Raw genomic sequence first — 16,296 nt, 5'->3', positions numbered from 1 at the left:
TATGATTATTATTATTATTATTATTATTATTATTATTATTATTATTATTATTATTGTTATTATTATTATTATAAATATAATAAAGAAAGATTAAAAAGACAAAACTATTACTTATTCGTGGTAAAGATTATCTTCCATTTTTTATCATGATTGATATTTATATTTATGTATCATCGTTGTAGTCGTTGTCGCTATTTTTACTTTTTTTTTCTTAGCTCTCAGGTACGTCGTGATTACTAACAAATTTATTATTAATAATTAGATTAATTATATATATATATGTTAGACACAGACATTGTACTATCAAAGTCACTGTAAAGTGCCTAAGAAGTCCAAATATCTGTGTTGCATGTAACCTCAGGAGGATTGGTTAGTCTGTCCTGATAACGAGGGAGCATTTAATGACGTGTGTAAAGTAAATCCATCGTAAACGTCCATTAAATCTCGCATTCTATATTCTTCCAAACAAACGAATCCTTCCAACGAAGGTGCCTGTTTGCGCGCACAATCCATACAATGAACGACATGACGTTTCTCTTGTTCACGTATAAATAAAATATTAAAAACTTCAATCTGCAAAAGAAAAAAGGAATAAAATAAATGCTTAGTATATATAACCCAGTATGAACAATAATAACTTGTCAATATAAATGAATAAAAGCTTGCCAGGGATTATATCAGGGTAAACGTTTATTTAAAAGCTTTGATTGAAGACTAATTAATTGATCGAGTCGAGTATAAATAATAAATTGAATATCGATAGGTTTAGCGTTAAAAACGCGTTTCAATGAATAAATCTATTTGGTAAAATTCTTACCTCGCATTGTCCACAATAATGGGATGCTTCATTCTTTCCACGTCCATGAAATCGAACTTCCACGCCTTTGCTTTTTACAAATTCTAATATTAAACAACACTGTCTCATTGTCCTTAAGAGACAATTTTTAATCAGTTCGAAGAGCCTTGGATCCGATACTTTAATGTTCCTAGCTAAATTCCAAGATAGGTGGACCATTGGCACTATCGATTTGAAGGATTGTAATTTGTTCCATTCATAACGTTCTATAGCCAGCTGATATTGACGAGCAGTTAAAGGTCCTACATTCCAAGCAATATTATTACACCAACCTACTGCTTGCACCCAATGTACACAACCTAAGAAATAATTAATTCAGCTTGTATTACCACCATTATTTCTATTTTATTTAAATTGATAAGTAGAATTTGCAAATTAGAAAACTTGTATAGAAATAAATTTACCAGCATTGACCCAAACGAGATCTCCTGGTCTTTGCAAAAACCTATAAACAGGAATGTTTTCTTCATATAAGTCTTCTAGCGAAGGCCACCAACTACCGTGAAGGTAATTGATATTATTACGTTCGCATAGGGAACAAATGACACCCCAATAAGCATCAGGTACTGCAAACCATTCACAATCGCCTGGTCCGATATTAATATTTATTGAACAGAAATTATTATTTTCTTGATGTCCAGGTGTTCTACTACCAGGAACCTGTAAAAAAAAGAAAAGAAAAGAAAATAAATATATAGGGAGAGTAATATTAACTTTAACAAGACAATATTCCGCATACCTTCATGTATAATTGCACGGTATTCATTCCCAATATAACATGACCAACATGACTGAGCATGTTGCCAGCTGAGACAACTCTGGCAAAAGCAGGTAACTTAATGAGTTCTTGTAATTGAGTTTTCCACTTTCTTTCGTCGGACAAGTCAACATTGGTCCCAAAACGTAACATTTTCGAACCTGGGCGGCCGGAGAGGCCAAATGCATTTTTCTTTCGCCTAACAGCGCCAGTGCTATCTTTCGAATCTGAATCCGATAAGTTCGATGTATGTATACCCTGAGACTTGTCGCGTTCTTCCTTCAAACTCTCTTGAAAACTCGAAGCTTGATATTGAGCATATTTAGCTATAGTTGTATGACTTCGATGACTAATACAACCCCAAACTTTTTTCCCCACTACCGGATCCCAATTCTCATCGCTCGTCTGTTGGACTTGTGTTCTAACTTCGATACCATGATCGGGATTAGCTTCTACTAATGTTTTAGTCGAGAAAAGACCCAAATCCAATTTAAGAGCAGCCGCCAAACCACGTATTACAGCTATAGGATGTTTGAGACAAAATTCTTGCAATTGCGGACTGAATGCATCCTTCTTATTTTCTAAATAGACACTAGGCGTAGGCGGTAAGAGTTGTTCCTTGGTCAATCTTTGACTAGGAGGGTCCGGCGGTGCCGGTGGAGGTGAACGATCACTCAAAATAGAACAATTTGGAACTCCTTTTAATCCTTGGCCCTTACACATTTCGACGACAGTTTTAGAATCCATTTCTATGCTTAATTCTTGTTCCGGTTGTGACTCACACAAACTCTCTAATTTCAAAACAGGTTCTGTTCTTGTTAATAAAGATTCACTTTTATTTGTACTAGAAGTTGCCTCACATTTAATAGTTTCTACGACTGCATTAGAAGCTTTAGACTCATTTTTATCGAACATATCTATATTGGAGGTAGATGATGGTTGAACTTCATCCATCTTTTCCAGTTTGACTTCCTTTATCTTACCAGGATTTTCTTCCATATTTGATGGGGAAAATGGACCGGAACTCAAGGTACCATTGTTCATGATACCAGGTGGTTCCTCTTTGACATCCAAATCTTCAGATCCAAAATGTTTTAACAAGTCTTCTGCCAATGACGTGGCCAAATCTTTCTGAGACAACAAGGCTTGTAATTCTTGATCCGTAACACCTAAATCCTTATTTCCTGCCGAACCTTCGGGATAACTACTCGTCGTCGAAGAGATCTGAGCATAGCCTTGAGCTGCATATTGGTTCGATTGATACTGATTGAATTGACCACTGTGAGTTAATTGTCTTTGAGGGTAATTAGGATCCGAAGCAGATTTGTAAGGCATCCCAGGAGTTTGCGTGTTTCCCGTCGCGACACTATTGTAGCCTACATTTGAATCGGAAAACCCTGTTTGCAAAGCTACGGTTCCTCCTTGTTGCAACTGAAATGATAAGAAGATATTGCAAAATGATGTTAAAATAATATTAAAATAGCAAATGCTTTTTCTACGATTGTATAAAGGAGAATATGACATACCGGTTGCTGAGGAATGCCATAATTTTTGATAACACCAGGTTGTCCTGACGGCTGTCCATGAGAATAGACGGTGGGATATCCCGGTTGTCCTGGCCTAAGTCCTCTCTGAGCAGCTTGTTGCTGTTGCAATCTGATTTGTTGTTGATGCTGTTGCATCACTCTATATTGATGCTGAAGGTGCACGAGTAAGCCCTGCTGTTGTGAGGTTAAACTACTTTGATTTTGTTGTAGAAATTGCAGCATATGTAATTGTTGCATCGATAAATAAAATGGTGGAGGTCTTTGTGGAGAAGGAGGCGAAATTGAATCCTCTCCAGGCTAATAAGCAAAATGTAGCTTATTAAAATCTAATACATATGAAATATGTACTCTTTTTTTTTTTATTGGAGAAGTAAATCGTTTTACCTTAAACCTTTTTCCACCTAAATTTTGACCTTGGGTTTGAGGATAAGGCGGTGGTGGTCCGGACGGAGCTCCACCATATTTATATCCTGGACCACCAGGTGGTTGTTGTTGTTGTTGTTGCTGTTGCCTACTAGACATTTCAGCGCTTATCGGCAAATTCCAAGCTTCTTCTATCGACGGCAATTGCCGCCGCCTATAAAACAAGAAATTAATAGATATTTTTTTTATATCATATAGAATATTAATATTTATCTTCCAAGTACAAAGGAACTTTACCTTTTTTATATTAGCTTAATGCTCCTAAAAGTAACTTACTTGGCAGCAACAGAGGGCATTGGTGCTTGACTTAGATTACTTTGCAAAAAGTTTATTCGTTGTTGTAGAGATGGGTTCATCGGAGTGTTGCCACCAGACTTAGCACCACCCAGCCCAACCAGTGAACCCGTACAATTAGGAGTATTGTTGTTTCCCCTATAAAATATATAAAAGAAATCTTTGAAACGACTACGATTTACCATGTGACCAGATGAACTTTTGATTTTGTCAAACGTAAACCTGGCCTTTGACTTACAACAGCACTCTTTCCTTATCACCATCACTCGAATGAGACAGTTATTGCCTCTACTACAAAGTACAAAGTACAAGATATATAAAAAAATATTTACAAGGATATCTATTTACAAGAATAGACGGGATTGACAAATCGACAGACAATGATCGATTCAAAATGGATGACGCAGGACCTCGTCAATATTTCGACGATTTTGTATAATACTTCCCTTAAGAATTATTTAACCAACACCTTATTCCACCTTATTCCTTTGCTTTTTTTTTTTTTTTTTTTTAAATTTCTTATCTAACTATTACATGCACAAAAATACATGCTTTGTTCCCCTTTCCTCGTATACCCGCGTATACCCGTATATCCGCCGTATACTTAATACATATACGAGTACAAGAGAATAAAGTTGATATACCTTTTCTCTAAGTTTTATTTATCTACGTGCAATATGAACAATATATAGTATATTTTGTTAGGAAGCTCTGCAATAGTCGACTTTACCTAGAGGCGTTGACGTAACAAGCTAACGCGTCTTTCGGTTGGCTAACGCTCTCATATAAAATTCCCAAATTCGTCCAGGCAGCTGAATGCGATTTATCTAATTGTACAGCACATATGTAGGCTTGTAGTGCATCCATAGGCTGATTCTGTTGCTGGTATAAAACACCTATACTGCACCAGGTATCAGCGTTTCCTTCTGATTTTTCCACGGAATTTCTACAAAGGTATAGAAGATTACTAACCAAATGTTAAACTGCACCTAAATGTAGATATTATATTAAAAAAACACATTTATGTGTTAATTAATTATTACCTATAAGCAATGAACGCATCATGAACTTTTCCCGATGCAGCAAGACACCGTCCAAGAAGATAAAGACTCTGTCCGCTTTTAGGCTCAGCTTCAATAGACTTTTGTAAACAATGAATAGATATAGCTTGTTTGTGTTGTTTAGTTACTCCTAATGTGGAACAATCAACAACATGGTACATCCATCCTGTAACAACAAAATTAACGAAGAAAATCGATGAAAAAAATCGCTTTTACTTACGTACAATAGTAAAAGAAACGTGTTTAAATGTGATTGTGAAACTTTATACGTCTTGTTACATAACGTAAATTTTCAAGAGAACTACTACTAGTTTCGAAGGGATCAAAGAGTAGGGCTGAAAGAAAAAGAGGAAGCCTGTTTCCTTGAATACTACTAGACTAATAGTAAAGCGAATAGATTTGTTCAGGTATAGATTTAGGAGGGTACCTTCTACTACTACTTTTAGGGGTGCTTCACTTTCTCGTTGCTTCTCTCCCTTGCATCTCCAATTACAAAACCTCTATATAAAGCATAGGCGTAGAAATAGGAGTATAGTCGAGGGAAAAAAATACAAAAAAAAAAAAAAAAAGAAGTCCTTTTCTTTACCGTTAGGGAAATGATTAATTTTTGAAGAAAATTATGATTTCAGAGATAATGAAAATATATTAAATAAAAATGAGGACAAATTGTGGTGTATTATTTTTTAAAACTACCCTCCTCTTCCTCCTCCTCCTTGTAAAAACGTAAGAAAGGAATAGGACAGGAAAATAATAAAAAAATAAAAAGTCGACAAGATCGAACACGACGGGCGATGTGGATTAATAAAATAAATAGAGAAAAGAGGTGGGAGAAGGGGAAGATCATCGAACCGGTCACGATACCAACAACACGCGAGAAGCCGTAAACAGGTTGCGAAGAGAGGAGTCCTGTACCGTTTCGGCCCAGTAAAAGGTACTCCAGCAGGTAGCTTGTGTGCTCTCTTGTCTTCAAAGTGCATCGTTCGGTGCATCGTTCGGTGCATCGGTCGGAGGGGCTGCTGCTGTTGTAGAGAGACCAGCCCCTGATGGAAACCGGCTTACTGTTCGAGCCCACGGCACCTCTTTTCTTTCTCAAATTGCTCCGTTATAATAAACGTTCGAATTTACGAGCAAGGTAATACCAATTAAGACTTATCAACTTTTCACTCTTACATATATATTACATTGACGTTACTTCTGTGAAATCTATTAATTCGTAAAATGACTAGAACTAAACTCTTAGGATTTTTACGATTTAACTGAATTCTACAAGTTAACTCTAAACATATATATATATGTATACATATTTAGTATAGAAGAAAGTTGTTGAACGCGTGGGCGAGTACCAATATCAATTGTTAGATATGAAACACCGAAAGGGCAAGTAAGGAAAAAAGGAGTCCCCCATAAAAAATGAAAAAAAAGAAAAAAGTAAGAAAGAAAAAGATGGGGGAGGGAGAATGATAGAAGATAAAAGTAGAATCACAATCTTGCCGAGGCTCGTCTATTACTTCATATATATATAGATATATATGCAGCACAGAAAGGCAAGCAGAGATAACCATACCATCTCGTGCACACAAAGAAACACGGACGCGTTTAGGTCGTTCCTCGTGTACACGCACGAGGGCATTGGTGCTCTCTCTTCATTTCTATCTCGCTTCGTTCCACCCTCCAGTACCCTTTTCCTCATACCCCTAACTCAGAATAAATCAATACACGTGTCTGCTACTTGGTGTATACTATCGTTGTTGAGCCACCTTAGGCCGAAAACGAGGAACACCATGGAGCTTGCTGAAAACCCTCCACCCTACCCCCACCCCTCTCCCCCAAAGTACTAATGGGAAGATAACGAAAGAAATCCTCTAATTGATTCATATGTAAGTAGTTAATTAAATATGTATATATATATATATATATTAAAACTCACCTAACTGACGACAAATGTCGGCCTTTAAATGCGACGGCAAAGCTTTTTCTTTGAGTAAAGCTTCGTAATGGTCCTTTGCCAGTCGATAACTCCCTTGAACTTCGTACAGGTGAGCGATATGAAATTTAACTGCAATTAAAAAAATAAAAAAAGGTCATTCACAATGAGATCTTTTATATTTTGTAGAACATACGGAATAATGAATGTATACGTTAAATTAATTGAAATGTTTGATTATTGCTGGTTAAAGAAGAGATTCTCGTTCGACCAAGTCGAGTGGTCAGTGTCGAAATGAAAACTGAACTGTGATTTTCATTCAAATATCTCTACGATTAACTATCGTAAAGTGCTATAACAATTAAGGATGCTCAACTTCCGTTTAAGAATATATCTATGATTCAAGTATACAAATTTCTTTGAAAAAAGATAAATTGGTCATTTTATTTCTCGTAAAAAATGACGAGAGAGAAAGAGAGATGGAAAATACGGAAAATTTGTCATTTCGATGACTCAACAATTTATTATATTGCTAGCGTTTAAACAGAATTACTAAATTGTCACTTAATTGTGAGAATACTTCCGTTGCAAACGAAAATGAATGTTTTCATCGTTTCATCATTCTAATATCATTTTATTTCACCGACGTTGGTATAAGTAATTTGAAAAAATCAAATCGATTACACTTTTTTTTCGAAAGATTCTTGAAACAAAATTTGTCATAAAATGATAAAACTTTGATGCAAGTGCTTAAAGTAAGACTTGTTTCGTCCATTCGTGAACTTTTGATCTATTTAAAACATTAGAAAGAGATTAGAATAAAAAAATATATATATACATATATCAGAAACAGAAAAGTATAATATAGACAAACAAACACAAGCATGAATTTGTAAGAAGATTCAATTGACGCGGTTTAAAAAGTATTTAACACATAATTAACAAATATAAGAGATTAAGGGTTAAAAAAAATGTGTCATTAACCGCGATACTCGGTGGTAGAGATATTCGATTTAAATGGCAAGACGACCTTGACACTCCCGAAGCCGCGTTGTTACGCGTTTCCTCAAAGCACTCTTCCTCTGACTTAACCGACTAACTCTCGCGTTCCTACAGAATAGAGTCATTGCCCTGAAAGCACAGCCAATGTGATATACTACTACCACCACCACCACCACCACAACCACCATCACTACCACCCGCTGTCACTATCGCGCGCGCATTACAAAAGTAGGTCAAGTTTGACGAGAAGAAAGTGATCCGAGTGATCGAACAGAGAAAGAAAATTTCTTTGTGAATTACGTTAATTTTACATTGCCTACCCCCTTTTTTTTCTCCACCCCCCCATAAGAAAAGCAAAATTATTCAATTTAAAAATGATCACGCATATTATCATATTTTCTTATAAAAGATAAAGAATATTCATGATTAAAATAAATAACATATGATTTGTTGGAATAAAAATGATTTCTAACGAAGATCATTAATAAATGATCATTGCAATAGATATCAATCCAAATTGGTAACTTACTTTCGAGTTTGGAGAAGGAAGCAGGTGTTGTTGCATCGATCAAAGCTAAGGTCAGGTGCTTCAAAGCGGCGTCGAAATCAGCATGGACCTTCAACATTAAGCCAAGCCGTAGGTGAACCTCGCAGGCTCGTGGAAAACTTGGTTCCACCCATAACACCTGCTGAAAAGCTTTCACCGCCCTTGAACATACACAACAAAATTATAAAATTAATATACTTTTGAAATTATAATTATTATTGGTTTAATAAGGTGAACATATTTTTTAGGATCAAGTTATGCTATTTTCAAAAGCCAAGGACACATAATACTTTTCCCAAATATTTGTATATATATTTGATATTTGCAGAAAATTTGAAATAATAATTCACAATTGATACGGATTATATAATGCAAGGAATAAAATCGAAATAGAATAGTAGAAAGGCTTGTTTTAATTCGTCTCGCTTTGATTTTAGTTACCAGCTTGCATTATAATAAATGCATAATAGATACTTAGTACATAATAACGCGTTGCACTTTATTTCACTTTCTCTTTATCGCGAGACTGATTGTAAATCATTAAATGACAATCATCGACAATTACAACTCCTTTCATCTACTTTTTTTTTACGTAGGCTGAGTTACACTTCCTGTCTGATTGTCATAATCAATTATACTTTTTTTTTTCGACTACTTTTTTCCAAATTTGATCAAAATTCCTAATCTAATTGTAGTTTGACAATGTTACAAAAAACAAATTAACTGTTTCAATACGAATGCCGGATATATCTGGCATCCATTATTGTTTAACATTGTTTTATTAACACTAAACCTAAACTACCGTTATATAATTTATAAAAATGCGGTATAAAAACGCATAAAATGTAGATTATTAATTTATACATAAAATCAAATATTTTGTTGGCTATCCAATTGGTTACAATTTCATTCTATATAAAGATATATGTTTTGTTTTTTTTTTAAAACGGGGTCATTCGATCACTCACGTTAAAAAATGTGTATAAATAAAGTGTCGTCAGGTTTAATGTTAAGCACAGTTCTTATTTAACCGTTTAGGAAAAGGTTCGTACAAAAGTGGATTGACAAGAACGTTGCTATGTGTGCATTTTCGGTGCGACATTTCGTAAAGCGAAAGTGTTACAGCGGATAGAACACTTGTACTAAAAGGTTTAAAGGAGAACACAAAAATTAACTCAAATATAATCCAGAATATAATAAATACTATATATATATATATATATATTATATTTGGTTGTTCAATGAATAATATTAATATTAGTATTATATATCTAGCTATAATATAAATGTTAAATAATATTTTCAATTAAAAAGAAAAACAATATTATTAATATTAATAAATATAAGTATCGTAGGAAAATTGGACATTAAAAATAACTTAGAACTTAGTTTTGATTAATTGAACGTTTCGTCCCCTTTATTGGGACTTCTTCAGCAACTTAATCTCTTAAGTTCAGCGTCTTTTTTATTTAAGCAGACATACATTCTTGTAATATTCGAAAAATGAAACATCTAAACTTCGTTATATCTTAATCCGTTATATTTGTGAACACTCAAACAAAACTGTTTATTATTAATATTGATTGAAATTGGTATCTAGACGAATAAATAGTATAAAATGATTTTTCATTGAAATAATTTTGCACAAAATGAAAGAAAGAAAACGGGGAGGGGGAAAAAAAAGAAGAAAAGCAGGCAGGGTCATTGAACGAGAAGAAAAAAAAAAAAAAGGAAGGAGAGGGAGAGGAAAAAATGGCGATGGTAGTAAATGCATTCATTCATAACAATTCCATTCATTGGGCCGTTTACTCGTCGTTTCCTTTTCGGGGTTCGTTGTCTCTTTAAGGAATGAGTCAGTATACACTCCGGCGTTATACTCGAGAGAACGAACTTTCGTGTAGTGTTAGGAAAACGAACGATGAATGAATGAATGAGTGGGCTCCTTGCAAAAGATTCTAATAATAAACGAACCGTGGGAAAGTCTATCTTTACGCATATTCTTATTCACTCATATTAGTTGTATGCATATTTATATATATATATATATATATATATATATATATATAAGGTTGGTCCCCTTATTCATATCATTTTGAAATGATTTGTTCCCGTTCCCTAAAACTCTTTTAAATACATAACAAAAAATTCTTGTAAGTTTGTTTTACCACCCTACTCCCTGTTTGTGTGTTCCCAATACTCTCCTCGACTGAAATACATTTTATAAATTGACTGAAATTTGTTAAAGACATTGTATATAAATTTAGAAATTTCCATAAATTTTTCTCACTAATCTGAGCTTAAAATAAAAGTGTTCTTTAAAAAGTCAGTACTTTAAATACATCCAATTGAAGTATATTTTATAGATTTAACATTGTATAGAATGATTGAGTAATTTATACAATGCTCGTAATATATACATTGACCGTAACATATTTATAATCATATACATGTGTTATACGTCTAGGATGTAATGTGGTAAGTAATACAATTTTAACGCGTCGAAGAGTTCACGGAAATACAAGATTCGGCACGTTATTAAAATATTTTCATCAGATCACAAATATTAATGTTGTTTTATACTGTTATAAAAAGCTTACTCTTATTGATAAAAAATATATATATAGTAAATAAGTATCGTAGGAAATTTGGATATTAAAAATAACTAGAACTTAGTTTTGCAATTTCACAATTAATCAAAACTAAGTTCTAGTTCATTTTAATGTCCAAATTCCCTACGATACTTATTTATTAATAATTTTATTTTTGTTTGGATAATAGAAATAACTAATTATATATATTTTAAAGTGCTTCCACAAAAGAGATAAGAGAAATAGAAAGAGAAGATAAAAACGTGACCTACCGCAAAGTTGATGAAACAATATGCTAAATGTTAAAATTACAACGGAGATAATTTAACAGCTGTTTAACAACCCGTCATAGTCACTTTTATTAATATGTCGTAACGCGTATGAACCATCCTATCTACATACTTATATTTATACTTATATACACACGTATATATTTATAAATGTATTGCGCGTATAGAAATATACATTGATCATGATATTGAATTTTAAAAAATTCAGATTAAAATTACTTTTTATAAAATATTTATTCTAACGATCAGTTTCTCTAGAAAAAAAAAAAAAAAAAAAGAAAAAAAAGGGGCCAGACATTAGCAACTATATAATTAACTTCAGGATAATGTTTATTTCAAATTTTCCGCTATATAAAATGTAAGAAACGTGACTTATGGATGTATGTAGTATGTTCTCAATCGCGTTGCATGATCCAACAAAAAGGGGTGCATTTTAATGTACCACGTATCCCCTCTACCACCTCCTCCCTCTTTCTCTCTCTCTCTCTTACTCGTGGCCGCTTTAACACTTCATAAATTAATTACGAAACCAAGCGTATGACCTATTAACGAGCGTTTTGTTCTTACGTCTCACACGAATGACCGAAAGATAACGATAGGCCCAACAACACCACATGCACACATTCGCACCTTTTCCTTAGCCCTTTCAGACCTTTTGCTTTATGTGTATTCTCTCTCTCTCTCTCTCTCTTTTTCTCCTTCACTTCGTGGTTTCTTCTTTATCTGAATTTTATCGTTCCTAAATCTACTCGTGACCGTTTAAGAGGTTGAAGGGGTGATCGTACGATATTATCCAAAAGGTTAAACGTTTCGTGTACATATATTTCCAAGCATCTTTATTCGTGGACGCATTGCAGTGGTGGTGTCTATTTATATCATACATATTTCATATTATATTAAATAAAAAATTAATCAAATTCATAGTAAGGTAATATTAATAATGTCTTATAACAAAAAATTGCTACTCGAGATTAAGGGGCACACCTCTAGTGTGACCGCATAAAAACAAAGATGATTTTTAGGATTTTTTTTAAAGAAAATTACTGCATGAAATATTTTAAAATGTAGAGGATATATTTTATACATAATTAACGAATATTCACTCAAATTTTCAAATGAAAAGAGGTAATTTTCAGCGAGTTATTCGTTATCTCCCAAATCACTAAAAAAAAAGGGCTTAAACAAGGCTGCAGTAATTCCGACCTTCACACCGTGGATGAAATAAAAAACAAAAGAAATACTGTTAATCTAGAAGGTATTGTCTATACAATGACCTAAAATTGTGAAAAAAATATTAAAATTTAACAAAATGGCAGACTTTTTAAAAAAAAAAATCGAATTTTGCTTAAAATTTTGATGAGTTTTGGCCCGCCAAAATTACATTTTTGATACAATCGTAAAACTTTTAGGTCATTGTACAGAGAAACATATATGAAATAAGCAGAAAAAAAATCAAAGAGATCGGATGATTTTTCTTCGAGTTACAACTGCAACCAATTTGAAAAATGTAGTTTTGAGAAAAACTCGTTCAAAGATAAAAAAACGGCTACTATTTAGAAGGCTGTAACTCTAAAACTATTGAAAATATTTATTTGAAATTTCAGTATGTTATTCTTAAAGATATAGACTATCAAAATATGCGAAAAAAGAAAAATCAATTTTTTCAAAATTTCACACTAGGTGTGCCCTTTAATTATTGTATTTGATTGAATATTTTTCATTTCATTTTGTTAGGATAATAAAAAAAATGTTGGTCTTCCTTTATTTCGAAAATCTTTCTCAAAGTTAATTTACATTATTTATCTTGAAGTTAACCATGGTAAGGCACGGCATGGTATGGTATGGTATGGCGTCGTTATAGTGCTACTACGACTCTGACTTTCTCTTCTTGGATCTCTTTCTATAACCATGAGAATTTACGTTCTACAGATGAAAATTGTCTTTCGTTATTATACGATAGTTAAATATACATATATATATATACACATATATATAAATAAAGGTATGTGTATTTTGATCTCTTACAAATGAATTTATTTATATTATATAAAATATCAAATAAATATAGTAGAAATAGAAAAAAAAATTTGTTTAATAAAATATACAATGAATGAAAAATCGTTAGAAAATACTTAAATATTGGTATGATATTTTTGTTTATCTACTTGTAAATCAATTCTATATTTGTTAATTTAATTATTTCTTGATTTATTTAACGTATAAAATATAATTTGTTAATTCGTTTTGATATAGCATTAAAGAAGATGCGTGGGTATAATGTTCGATGTTATATATCCTTGGCAGATAATAATCTTCGATATGCTGTAGTATTATTGTGCAAGAAAGTTAGAGTTGCAAAGAAACGGTGCCTACTGACAAGGTTACACAGGTAAGTAAACACGAGATTCTACGATTCCGTTGTTTCTAGAAAAAGAAAAAAAAAAAGAAAAAAAAATCACTGATATTAGATATCCGATGTGCACGTTTCCAACGATTTGTTAGCCAAGTTTCAAGATAATCCTCGACCTCCTCCTATCTCTCTTTCTCTTTCCCTCCTTTGTTGTCATCTTTTTTCTGTTTAACATTACATTTTTCATGGAGATTAGATTATTTTATTTCAAGAATTTCTCTAATAAAAAAAATCAATTCTAATTAAAAAACGTGTTCTTTCTTCCTCCTGTCCCATCCCAAAAAAATTTTTATTCTTCTTATTTTTTATTTATTTATTTATTTATACTCCGTCCCTTTTTCGGGTTTGGAGGGCTTCCGATACAATTTTCCTTTTTACAAAAATTCACAAAAATTCCAAAATTCAAACAAAAAACTATTATATATATACTATATCTCAATACATTTAAACTTTATATTCTACTTATTATTAACAATTAAGAATAAATATTAAATGACATATAATTATGAATAGAATTGTGAAAGAAATTAGAGAGAGAAAAAAGAAAAAAAAATGAGACTATATTATTCTTGTTGCGTTCCTTACACCACAGCATGTATCTCTAATGCTACACACATCTCTTAGAATAGTATCGAACAAAGGCGCCTGTGCATTGAAAATGTCTCTTTGTCTTTCTGTGTGTGTGTGTGTGTGTGTACGTGTTAGCAAGCAAGCAAGCAGCGCGTAGCAACACAGGAAGTTAGTAAGAACGACAGTCGACTAACAATTTCCTAGTGACCCACATTGCACTCTCGTCGCCCCACGTTTTACGCCCACGCGTTCATCAGGCAACAGCAGCAGCAGCTTTGTATGTGTGTGTGTTATGGTGTGGTGCAGTTAGTTACGACGTTTCTGGTTTCTGTTTTTTTTTTCCCCGTGTTACCCCGCAGTTTATCCTTTCATCTTGCTCTTACTTTTCTGATTAGTATTATATTTGTATCTTTTTTATTTTTTTTTTCAAGATTTACTATTAGTACAAATTTGAACACTTTACTGACCGATCGCCTATTAATCGGCTTTTTTAATCGACAATGCTAACCAACCGACCGATCACCTATTAATCGGCTTTTTTTATTGCCAACGCTTACCGAACAATCGTTTTTGTTGCATTATTGTTATCAACATTTTATTAAATTGAATTATCCTATCCTCTAATGTACTGTATATATTTCTTTTCTTTCCCTAATATTACGAAAATTATGCATATATATATGTGTACATAAAATTTTAACGAAATGAGATATACGAGGGTTCGTAAATGAAAGGAATTTTGCGCAAGGATGAAAACATTGATGGGGATTTAGTATTTGTGGTAATGAGCTTTCAAGTTCCTAACACTAGTTAATAATAATAATATGTGTATATATACAAGAATACACATCCTAGCGTGTGATTGCATTGCGAAATAAGTAATTATATAGAGACACATGAGAATGGCATTCATCCACTCGTAAAAGAATGACCAGTTGTTGCATTCTGATCTCTGAAACTGTGCATGTGTAATACTTAACCCTAGAATTACTAACTAAGGTAGATATCTACTTAAATTAAATGAAGATTTCATCGTTTTTCAGTACTTTTATTTATTTAAATCGAGTTTTTTTTTTCACCGATTAAAACTTTAGTAAAATTGAATTTGTTCTACACCATGAAAAAACAAAAACAACAAAAAATTCATATACTTAAAAGTCTGATTATTATTATTATCGGAATAATTTTTAGGATTTAAAAAACCTTGGGGGTAAATATATACTTCAGTTTGTAGTTTGAAGATGAAAAAAAAAATAAGTTTGTAATTCTAGGGTTAGAAATTCGGACGAGGATCACAAAACACCATGACGAGAGAAATAGAAATAATTTAATTTTTATTCCTCACCCCCATTGCGCAATTATCGAAGCACCAATACTTAAGTATGGTTTATATAAATGTATACAATTTTTATTCCAATAATTTAATGGAATTAATATTGAAAGAGGAGAAGAGGTAAAAAAAATAAAAAAACTATACACACATAAGTAAGAGATAAAGTAGGATGACACATAGGAGAAGCACGGGGACGAATGCACGTGCCGTTTCAGACGTTACACCTGCATGAAAGAAACCCACCTGCACACCAAAACAACACCGCGATTGCCTCTTTTTCGCATTACTAAAGCTGGCCGATCAATATTTCTTCTTTTTTTTTTTTTTTTGTCTGCATAAAATTATTTTTTATCATATTTATAACCTGTCTTAATTTTATTCGCAAAAAACAAATGGCATCAAGATGAATTAAAAAACAAGTTGTATAAGGTAAAACGAAAAAAACAAACAAACAAACAAAAAAATATCTATATCTGTTAAGAATTGGAAAGATATCTTTTATACATTTTAAACGCTCTAACAATATTATTTATCTTACAAGGGGAAAGAACCAAGTAGTTATAGGGGTCCACCATCAGAACCATACATTGTACAAAATAATAGGGAAGGGAGAATTTTTACATTTATTATACCAATTTGTATCAGATATAAGAATCAATTTTGTACAATTTAATTCACAAGGGGACAAAATTAT

At 32.6% G+C, this 16,296-nt stretch overlaps 1 protein-coding gene across 5 annotated transcripts in view; it reads right to left on the bottom strand.

The window, feature by feature from the left end:
* Window positions 1-76: 76 nt before the first annotated feature.
* Window positions 77-16,296, bottom strand: part of LOC106787937 (histone demethylase UTY) — a 41,527-nt gene continuing 25,307 nt past the window's right edge. For 2 of the 5 annotated variants that reach the window (XM_014750720.1, XM_014750725.1), the window contains 11 exons: window positions 8,394-8,572; window positions 6,866-6,994; window positions 4,921-5,104; window positions 4,608-4,844; window positions 3,860-4,015; window positions 3,545-3,737; window positions 3,140-3,457; window positions 1,596-3,044; window positions 1,261-1,516; window positions 818-1,155; window positions 77-573 (listed from right to left, as the gene is read on the bottom strand). In XM_014750720.1, the coding sequence (XP_014606206.1) occupies window positions 358-573; window positions 818-1,155; window positions 1,261-1,516; window positions 1,596-3,044; window positions 3,140-3,457; window positions 3,545-3,737; window positions 3,860-4,015; window positions 4,608-4,844; window positions 4,921-5,104; window positions 6,866-6,994; window positions 8,394-8,572 (3,655 nt within the window). In that variant the 3' untranslated portion in view covers window positions 77-357. The remainder of the gene's footprint in view (window positions 574-817; window positions 1,156-1,260; window positions 1,517-1,595; window positions 3,045-3,139; window positions 3,458-3,544; window positions 3,738-3,859; window positions 4,016-4,607; window positions 4,845-4,920; window positions 5,105-6,865; window positions 6,995-8,393; window positions 8,573-16,296) is intronic. The other 3 variants (XM_014750723.1, XM_014750724.1, XM_014750722.1) reach the window with 3 other exon arrangements.

This window comes from Polistes canadensis, unplaced genomic scaffold (assembly GCF_001313835.1).
Source record: "Polistes canadensis isolate GaletaPanama2010 unplaced genomic scaffold, ASM131383v1 scaffold_120, whole genome shotgun sequence".
Classification (NCBI taxonomy): Eukaryota; Metazoa; Arthropoda; class Insecta; order Hymenoptera; family Vespidae; genus Polistes; species Polistes canadensis.
This window is presented reverse-complemented; position numbering and strand designations above follow the sequence as displayed.